Source organism: Entamoeba nuttalli (assembly GCF_000257125.1).
Source record: "Entamoeba nuttalli P19 unplaced genomic scaffold asmbl_3701, whole genome shotgun sequence".
NCBI classification, from domain to species: Eukaryota; Evosea; order Mastigamoebida; family Endamoebidae; genus Entamoeba; species Entamoeba nuttalli.
In genome coordinates, this window is record NW_008576276.1 from 1 (window position 1) to 10,204 (window position 10,204).

Genomic DNA, 10,204 nt, shown 5'->3' on the forward strand with positions numbered 1-10,204 from the left:
TTATTCTCTGGTATTCCTCTAATAGTTACATTCTCATTAAACTTAAAATCCATAGTAACATATAGTCAAATATGCTCTTTTTATTATAAATTTTTTTCTTAAATATTATAAGAAACTTATGATGTAATGAGTTTGATTGTTTTTTTTTTGTTTTGTGAGTCTTTTATCATGATATTAGGTTCAGAGCTATTGAAAGGATAAAAGTCAATATTTCATAATCATATGAAATCTCCAAAAATAATATGGATATTTTTATAATAAATTTAGGTTGGTTCAAACATAAAATTTATTGTTTGTGATTATATTTCCAATGAATAGTTATAGAGTCATGAGAATAAGTATTGTGAAGTATTTTGTGTCAGATTAACCTAAAAATATCTCTTATTATCTTACATTGAAGAATATATTATAATAATTGTTTATGAATGAAATAAGTATGGCTATTATAACGGTTTGAATATAATCAATAATGTTTAAAGTATAATTAATTTGATGGTTTATGTGTTGTAACAATTTTTTATTATTTTTAGAATTATTTTATTGTAAAAAAACTAAAGTAGAGTATTTGATATTCTTCTTTCATTAGAATCATGAAAATTATAGAAATTTACTTTAATTTTTTACTTCTTATTTATATCTAACTTTTTCAAATGAATGAAATAACATTAAAAATAAATATAGATATAGACGTGTTAAATTTTTAAAGGATTTTTATTCCATTATAGTCAGTTTGTAGTATTTTCATGACATGAATTATAACAATGAAAAACAACTAGTTATCCTTATGGTTATAAAAATAAAAAGTGTTAAAAATATTCAATCCTATTTTTACAGAATAAATAAATTTATCAGATTAACAAGTTAATGACTTATTTTATAAAGCTTTACACTTAAAAATATTAACATTCTTGAATACCTATAATAAACAAAGTCTGGTATTTAAAACTAAATAAAACAGGTTTTATTGTCAAATTTATCAACTAAAATCATTTTACTTTATAATTGATGTAAGGTGTAATTGGATATGACTTTATTTCCATAAGACATTGTGCATTTGTTTATTTATAATACAAATATTTATTTACTCATTTTAAAGACTTTCACTTTAGTTTCAAAGGAAAAAATTTAGTAATGAATGATGGGATGTTTATTATTAGCTCAAACAAGAGAATATAATACATTAAAAAAAAAACAAATAAAAAACAAAGAAGAATAATCTTTAAGAAAATAATTTATAATGTTTTAATAATTATGATTGACTCTAGTATTAACAAAATACTAAAAACAATACAAACCCAAAAAATAAAGGAGGATATTAGTTAAAAAATAAAACAAAGGAACAAAATCCAAACTAATAATATAAAAATAAATAACACAAAACAATAAAAACTATTTCATTGAAACTTACAATTGATTGGATTTTGATGTTTTTTACTTGTCTTTTGAGTTTTACAATCAAGAGATTTCATCACCGCAATATCACGAGGTAATATTTGTTGAACAAAACTCAAATCTACATTCTTTTCAAAGTGTTTACAATGTGAGGCAATAATTGAATCCATAGTTCTTGGACTCATAAAGACATTTAACCAATAGAAGCCTATGTGATAATGTTCATTTGGGGTAAATACTTTTGCCATCTCTAAAAAATAATTTTCTTTTTTATCTTCACCACAATTTATTCTAACGAGGAATGAACGATAATGGAAAGGAGAAGGTGTTGCTTGGACTTGTCTTTCAACAACATCAGCAGGATTAGTTCTCTGTAAAGGAAGAGTAGTATAAATAACTTGTTGAGAATCAACAAAAGAATTTTGACCTTCTGGACCTATAATTAGTTGACGTTTAAGTAAAGCATTTAAAATTATTTTAGCATGCATCCTATTAACTACATTTGTTTTATTACACATCCAAGTAGCAAGAGTTGTACCACTAACTTTTCCATGAATATCTTTAATCATTGTTTGAAGTACTTTGTCGATATTAAAATAATCAATTTCATTTCTTTTAACATCAATTTTATTAAATATAATTGGAAACCATTCAACCATATTATCACTTTGAGAAATGATAAATTCATAATATTTAAAAAATGCAAATAATTGTTCTTCTTCACTTTCTTTTGAAGAGACATGAAATATTTGAGAATGAAATTTATCAAGACTAACATCATCTACAGTAAAACTATCAAAATTGTCATATACTTTCCAATTCATTCCTCTCAATGGTTGTAAATTAATAGTTCTAGTTGTTTTATTATACTTTGTGATATCAAATTCAGGAGATATTGGTGGTGTAGTAATTGCAATAAAAGAATAATGATAAGGAAGTAATGAAATTGATGAATAAACTTTTTGTTGAATTTTAACTTCAACACCATTTTCTTTTAATTGAAGTAAATGAATAGCGTCTGGAGAATAAAGTGTAACACTATTTTCTGAAGTAGTATTAGGATTAAATTGAAATCCTAATGAAACTCTATTTCCAATCATAATATTAAATAATTGTTTAGGAATAACATTATTCGATGGTACAACAACATAATTTATTTCTTCTATTTTTTTAAATAACTTTGTTGGAGTTTCAGAAATATATTTTGAAGGGAATTGCAATTTAATAAGATTATCCCATGGGTCATTTCGAGGATGATTTAATGATTCTGAGATACAATAAGCCAAACTATGTTCTTTTGGAATGACATTAATATGTAAAGGAGAAACTCCATTTAATGGAAGAAGACTTTGTTTTATTTGACAAATATCAGTAGAAGTTTCTTGATCAATAGGAACAAGATAGTCCTGTTTAACAATACACTTTCTTTTAATTAATGGAACAAAGAAATACTCTGCATTTTTATCAAAATTTTTAGTAAGACAATTATGGCAGTTATGAGACCTACATAACTTAAATGCATCAAATGTAAAACTTTGATAATAACGTATTTTAATCCAACACGGGATATAATAATTTCTTTCTTCGGCTTCTACATCATTTAAAAGTATAAGTGGAGTTGTATAAAGTGGTTTGGTTGCTAATGAAACCATTTGAATATTCGCGTAATTTTTTAATACAATTCTTTTACATAATGACTTTACTAATGAATTACATTTAATTAATCCTGGACCAGGAGTAATGATTAACATAGTTTCACTTCCTCCTCCTCTAAAATGAGATCCAAAGTGATGTAATACTGTAATAATTGATTCTAATAAATTTGAATTCTTTGAAGAACATAAGATAGCTTCATTTTCAATACTTGTCATTTTCTTCCATTGACTAAAGTATTGCTTTAAACGAGAATTTAATAATGTTAATGGAAATGAATCTGCAAATGAAATTGTATGAATAAAGTCAGTGTCTTTGGGTTTACTTAAATTTGAAGGGGAAAGACATCTAAATGTTGGTGTAGCTGATGTAGGGCGAAAATTAGGTTGTACCCTTGAAAATAAAGAGATAACAATTGTGTGTTTTGCATGAACTTCTCTAAAATGTTGATATAATTCTGTTAGAAAATCCAAACACTTATCAAAATACATCTCTCCATCTGGATGATGCTCCCACATTTCTGAAGACATGTCTATCATAATAAATATTGTTCCGCTCGTTGTATAGGTCGTCATATCTATTCCTCTTCAACAACAGTCAACTTTTTTTAAGTTTTTCTTTTTTTTTCTTATTTCACTAAAATAGTATAATTAAGTTAATAAATTAATTATAAAATAGTAATTTAATAAAGAGAGGATAAAATAAAAATGTTCTGAAATGATTACTCTGGTATCACTTATGTTGAAATGAATGGAAAAGATTGAAAAAAGTGAAAAGAAAAAGGTCAAACATATACTTAATTAAACTTATGAACAATGAAATATTTCATCAATCAAATAATAATTTTGAAGAGAGTTCTGTTAACGAAAGAGATGGAATAATTCCATTATTTTCTGATGTATTGACACGAGTTACTCTAAATTTTCCATTACCAGTAGAGTAAGAATTAAGGTTATAATAATCAGCAATAGCATGGCATAAGAGACGTTCATAATTATTTTCTAATTTAAATTCTAAAATATCAGAGTCTTTATTTTTAATATAATTAAGTATAAGTTTGTCAATTGTTTGGACAAAAGAATTTTGGGATAAAACCACTTGTTGAACCTTTGTTGGTATTCTTCTAATAGCTAAAATAACTTCTTTTGGTAATTTAGATGGAAGAGCTTTATAAACATTATTATTAATTGAATATAACTTAAGTTCACATTGTTCTGGTTCATCTTTAGGAATACTTTCTTCTATTCTAATTAACTCTAATGATGGATCAATACCATTTTCAAGGCATTGACTTAAAAAATTACCAAATGGAGAATAAACAGGCATGTCTTGTTGAAAAGCAATGACTGATATTTCTTTACAATGAAGATAAGAGTCAATCATCCCATTTTCATCCATAATATTTCTGAAAAGTTCCTGTTTTACAGAACCTGCCATATTTTACTTTGTTTCTTTTTCAGTTTTCCTTTTATTTTATGATTGTTTTAATTATAGAATAAAAACACCTTCATCAAGACTCAAGAATTTCAAAAATATAAAATTGTTATATTTAACACAATTAATAAACAATAAAAAATCATTTAAAAAAATCTTAAAAGATTTATAAAAAAAAGAAATGGCAAATGAAGCACGTACTCTCGTTACTCCTGAAGGCAATGTTATAGATATTCAAGGAGCCAGTCAAGAAAATGGAGCTAATGCAATTATTTACCCAAGACATGGAGGAGAAAATCAATTATTCTTTATTGATAAACAAATTGGATGGATTATTTCTGTGTTTTCTAGAAAGGCATTAACTGTTAAAGAAAATATGTATGACATTGTCCAATCAGACTATCGTAGTCTTTCTCGTCAACAATGGATATTTGAAGATAATCCTGATGGAACAACAGTTATTCGTTGTTATGAAAATCCAGAGTTAGTTCTTTCAGTTACAGAGAATATAGATAAAGTTTGTTTAAGTCCATTTACAAGAGAAGCTCATCAATTGTGGAGAATTGAATAAAAAATAACAATTTTTATTATTTTTTACATTCTTTTTTATTAAATTTAAGTTTCATTTTATTAAAAATTAATTAAATAAGAAGTATTAGCTATTGATAACAAAGAAGGTCCATATTCAATCCTTTTAAAATTACAAGCCATTGTTTTATAAAATACTGTCATTAACATTGATGAATAAACTTGAATAAAGTCTTCATTTTTAACACGTAAAATACCTTTCATAACTGATTTTGTTTCTTCATAGTCAATTAATTCTATTGAACATTTATGTTCATTACCAAATGATAGAGTGTATGACTCATAAATAATTCCTAATATTCCTAAATGTCCAATTTCTTCTAAACATTGATGTTCACTATTTATGAGTTAAACTTATTAATAAATTAAAAAAAAATTAATTGAGTTATTTCAAACAAATCAAATGAAATATATTGCATTAAATGAAATGAGAAATAAAAATAATTAGTTTCATAAATTTTAATTTTCATTTTTTTTTACTTAAATAAAGTAATAAAAAAAGATAAATAACAAATATGTCAGTTCTTTTATTATTAATAATCATTCCTATTTGAATTATTTTGTTTGTTTTTGTTTAATATCTACTGAAAAACTTCTTTGTTTTGTTGGTGCTTCTTCATCACTGATAATAAATTGTGGCAATTTCATTATATTTTTATTTGGATTTGAAGAACTAAATGACCTTCTTATTTCTGTTTGTTTATCAAATGAAGATGATATATCATCAGGGAGTTGGTCAGATCCTTGACTAATAGATAATTGAATTTGTAAAGTACTTATTTCATTTAATTTTTTAATAGTTTTTTGATCTAACCTAATTGCTTTTCTACTAGAAAATCTCCTTGAAGACAATTCTTTAATAGAAGAATTAATTTCGATAATTGGAACTTTTGGTACTTGTTCTAATTTTTTTTGATGAATTTGTTGAAAAGGTTCTGATGATTGAGATAATGATATGATATTACTAATATAATCTGGAACTTCTGGTAATGATTGTCGATATTTTTCTTTTAATTTCATTCTTTCACTTTTATTACATTTTGGCTCTTTTTCTTTACTTTTTTCTTCTTTATCAAAAGAAAGGTTATTTTCAAATAAATCTGTTTCAATTTGAACTACTTCAATTGGAATCTCTGGAAGGTCATTTTTGTCAATACCTTCTTCCAGATATGTCTTAGACTCATTACTTTTCTTTAAATCAGGTATTTCAGCTGATTTTGAAGTTAAAGGAATAGTGCATTCTGACTGATTAGATGATTGATTTAACCTTTCTTTCTTAATTTCTTCTGCTAATTTTTTACTTATTTCTGGAGAAAATCCAAATGAATCAATATCTATTTGGTCCATTGATAATATATTTTCAACACTTAAATATCCAAATCCAATGAATTGTTCAGTTAATTGTTCTAATCCAATTCGTTTTAAAAAGTTTCTAACTGTTTCAATAGGATCAACAAATAATTCAGCTGGTTTTCTTTTTTGTAATTCATTTCCATTAAATACGTCTTTATATTCAGGAAATAAAGTGATAATAAATTTATTTAATCGATAACACATTTCGTCTAATTTTTCATCTTCAAAATCTAAACTATCTGATTTTAAAAAATGAATTCCTCTAGTAAATTGAAAAGAAGAAGTTAGTTTTAATAATTCTTCTCTATTATTACAAGCTGTTGAAGAAATAAAAATAATTGGAGCGGTAATTTTTTTAACTTGTTGAAGAGTAACACAAGAAAAGCATAATGAATTTTTTTCTACTTGGGCGTTCTATTTATGTAATTGTTAATTATTATATTATTATTTTATTTAATTTAATTAAAAAAGATTGTAATTTTGTAACAAACAATTAATATAATACCTGCTAATCTTACTATTCCTCTCTCTTTTTCAGGTTTTATTGATTTTTGAATTTTATGTGCAAGATAAAGTGTTGGTCCACATCCTGCTCCTTTTCCATAAAGAACAATACGACTAGGAGATTGATGTAATTGTTTAGTAATAAATTTCCAAACATACTCAATATGATTTGCTGTTTTTTCGTCTGAATAATGAGAACCTTTAGTATATCCTGGATATTCCCATGCTACAATATTTGCTTTAAATATTTCTGCTAATACTGATAACCAATTTTTAATACTTGCAAGTGTTTCATTTGAATCATGATTATATAAAATTGTAATTGGTTGTAATCTAATTATTAATTTTATTTTTATTTGTTTATTTTAAATTGAAAATAAATCAAACATTGTTGTTTTAGTTTGGACATATAATATTGGTATATTCTTTTGATTTATTTTTTGAAGTTCTGGCATTTTGGTATCTTTGGTTAAAAGAACACTACTACGTTTTTGTTTGGCTCCTTCTTTAAGTGAAATACAATTGTTTGATGTTTGTTGCATCAATTATTATAAAACTGAAATTCAAAACTTTTTTTTATTTAAAAAAAAAACTAAAAATTGTTTTTTTAAATAATTCTATAAATAGTTTTGTATTTTTTTTTTAATATATTTTTTAATTTTATTCTTTATTAAACAATGCTATTCTTCTCTGTGGTTTTTCAAAGTCAAAGTAACTTTGTATGATTCTTCTTTCTTTACTTTAAAAATATTAAAATATCTTTAAATTCTATAGAAATTATTTAGTTGATTTAAAAAAAAAGTATTTGAAAAATAGCTAAAAGAATGGTTTATTTTTAAAAAGATTATGTTATTTAATTGTTTATCTAATAATCCACTCAAAACATAATTTTCATTTCAAATATTATTAAAAATCATAATTATTTTAACCCTTTACTTTCTTGTTCAATTCAAAAGAATTCTACAGTTGTATTAAATAAGATGTTGCACATATCTAATACAATAAAACTTCATCTAAAAGTATTACTAAAAAAAACCAATGATTTGTGTTAATAAATATTCATAGGATATACTTATTTGATATTTATAACTTCTCTAGTTATTTTTTATTAGTATTTAAAAAACTCTTATTACTTATACTTATTTAAAAAAAAAATAATTCATAGTTTTTAAATTATTTAAAATGATTATCAATTTATTTGAAAAGAATCAAAAGTTATTAATTACTTAAAATTTTATGTTTCCTTATTGTAATATAAATCACAGAAATACTCCTTAAAGTTAATTAATTTTGTTAATCATTTTATAAAATAAATCCAAAAATAAAAAAATTAAAAAGTTATTTCTAATGATGAAATAATAGAGATTGTATCACCAGACAAAGAGATAAAAAATTGAAATATAACTTAATTTCTTTTTTTTCAACTTTTTTTTTAGTTTTTTTATAATAACAAAATAGAATTTTTACTAATATTTTATAACTTCTAATTGTTTTTGGTTAGACTAAAAATAAAAGAAACTAATTGATCTTATAAATTTGAAAATGACTAAAAACATATTAGAATGTTCAGATAGAGTTGTAAAAACAGTTGAACCAATGACTGTTTGTTATTTTATAACGTCAAAAAAAAATTATACAAAAAACAAAAACTCAGAGGAATAGGACCAGTTATTGTTATATGACCAATTTGTTGATAGTCAAGGAAATATTGATATCAAAGTCCTTATAGGACATTTAAAGAAAGAAGGAAGATTACATCCAAATGCACTAATAACAATTCTAAAACGAATACAAAATGTACTAAGAAAAGAAATGAATGTTATTAGAATCAATGGACCAACAGCAATATTTGGAGATATTCATGGACAGTTTTATGATTTATGTAATATCTTTCAAGATTTTGAAAATTCTGATGAAAGTCTATTGTTTTTAGGTGATTATGTTGATAGAGGATGTTTTGGTACTGAGGTATGTACTTTTTTATTTTGTCTAAAACTTCAATATCCTAATCGAGTTCATTTATTAAGAGGAAATCACGAATGTAGATTAATGACAACCTACTTTAATTTTAGACAAGAATGTTTATGGAAGTATACTGCTCAAATTTATGATGAATTTATGAACACATTTGATTGTCTTCCATTATGTGGAATAGTTAATTCAAACTTAGGATCATTCTTTTGTGTTCATGGAGGCATTTCTCCTTCACTTCAAAAAATAAATGATATTAATTATATTGATAGATTTCAAGAACCACCTGAAGATGGATTATTTTGTGATTTATTATGGTCTGATCCTATGGATGATTCAATGTATGAAGTTCTTTCCCAAGAAGACAAACTTATTTTTCAAAAAGAAATGTATGAATTTAATTCAGTAAGAGGATGTAGCTACTGTTATGGATTTGCTGCAGTAAGACGATTTCTTATTAAAAATGACCTTGTTTGTATTGTTAGAGGACATGAAGTTCAAAGAAATGGATGTAAAATGAATTTTGAAGGATGTTCAACTTCACCAATTGCAATTACTATATTTTCAGCACCAAATTATTGTGACTGTTATGACAATGATGCTGCTGTATTAATGGTTAATAATGATGAACTTAGTTTCTTATCATATAATTGTGTTTCTCATCCATTTTGGCTTCCGAAATTCGCAAATGCATTTTATTATACACTTCCTTTATTAATTCAACAAATGAATACAATAGCTAGTCGTTTATTCTCCGCAATTATTTTTGAATCTATTGAATCTCTTGAAGACAAATCACAAACACCTGAATTACCTGAAGAAGATGAAAATACTTTAAATCAAATTGAAAAAGCTTTGAATGACCCTCATAACAAAATTATTAATCCTCATAGTAGGATTGCTAAAACCGCAAATAGAAGAAGAACACTCGTTGGTTCTACATTATCATTACAATCACTTGAAACTCCTCCTACTTCAACCCCTCCAATGTCTCCTCAACAAAATCAATCAAAATCTCGTTTATCTGCTCGTGATGCTCGTTTAGATAAAAGAAGCTTAACTTTAGGATTAAAAACTGATTATTCGGATACCTCAAAAACAGAATTTCATGTTGAAGCTTCAAGTCGTTTCGAATTGGCAAAGAAAAATGATGTATTAAATGAATTAAGACCAGTTGAAATGAAAGAGTTAAGAAAAGAATGGCAAAAATTAAAAGATAAATAATAATTTCATTCAATTTCTTTTTCAGTTTGATTAAAAATTATATAAAAAAGTAATAAAAAAACAAAATTAATAGTAATTAATTCAA

At 24.4% G+C, this 10,204-nt stretch overlaps 6 protein-coding genes across 6 annotated transcripts; 2 read left to right on the forward strand and 4 right to left on the reverse strand.

Moving 5' to 3' along the window:
• Positions 1-1,394: 1,394 nt before the first annotated feature.
• ENU1_078060 (hypothetical protein) lies at positions 1,395-3,584 on the reverse strand (the record flags this gene model as incomplete). Its single annotated transcript, XM_008858604.1, has 1 exon — positions 1,395-3,584. The coding sequence occupies one exon, from the start codon at positions 3,582-3,584 to the stop codon at positions 1,395-1,397; it is 2,190 nt and encodes a 729-aa protein (XP_008856826.1).
• A 289-nt stretch (positions 3,585-3,873) lies between these two features.
• ENU1_078070 (R3H domain containing protein) lies at positions 3,874-4,482 on the reverse strand (the record flags this gene model as incomplete). Its single annotated transcript, XM_008858605.1, has 1 exon — positions 3,874-4,482. One exon carries the CDS (start codon positions 4,480-4,482, stop codon positions 3,874-3,876), a length of 609 nt encoding a protein of 202 aa, XP_008856827.1.
• A 178-nt stretch (positions 4,483-4,660) lies between these two features.
• Positions 4,661-5,050, forward strand: ENU1_078080 (ricin-type beta-trefoil lectin domain containing protein; the record flags this gene model as incomplete). Its single annotated transcript, XM_008858606.1, has 1 exon — positions 4,661-5,050. One exon carries the CDS (start codon positions 4,661-4,663, stop codon positions 5,048-5,050), a length of 390 nt encoding a protein of 129 aa, XP_008856828.1.
• Positions 5,051-5,109: 59 nt separating this feature from the next.
• Positions 5,110-5,486, reverse strand: ENU1_078090 (hypothetical protein; the record flags this gene model as incomplete). The annotated part of the gene is made up of 2 exons (XM_008858607.1): positions 5,110-5,404; positions 5,464-5,486. The coding sequence occupies 2 exons, from the start codon at positions 5,484-5,486 to the stop codon at positions 5,110-5,112; spliced, it is 318 nt and encodes a 105-aa protein (XP_008856829.1).
• A 136-nt stretch (positions 5,487-5,622) lies between these two features.
• On the reverse strand, positions 5,623-7,466 carry ENU1_078100 (hypothetical protein; the record flags this gene model as incomplete). Its single annotated transcript, XM_008858608.1, has 3 exons — positions 5,623-6,834; positions 6,912-7,257; positions 7,312-7,466. 3 exons carry the CDS (start codon positions 7,464-7,466, stop codon positions 5,623-5,625), a joined length of 1,713 nt encoding a protein of 570 aa, XP_008856830.1.
• Positions 7,467-8,466: 1,000 nt separating this feature from the next.
• Positions 8,467-10,119, forward strand: ENU1_078110 (calcineurin catalytic subunit A, putative; the record flags this gene model as incomplete). The annotated part of the gene is made up of 2 exons (XM_008858609.1): positions 8,467-8,526; positions 8,587-10,119. 2 exons carry the CDS (start codon positions 8,467-8,469, stop codon positions 10,117-10,119), a joined length of 1,593 nt encoding a protein of 530 aa, XP_008856831.1.
• Positions 10,120-10,204: the final 85 nt, after the last annotated feature.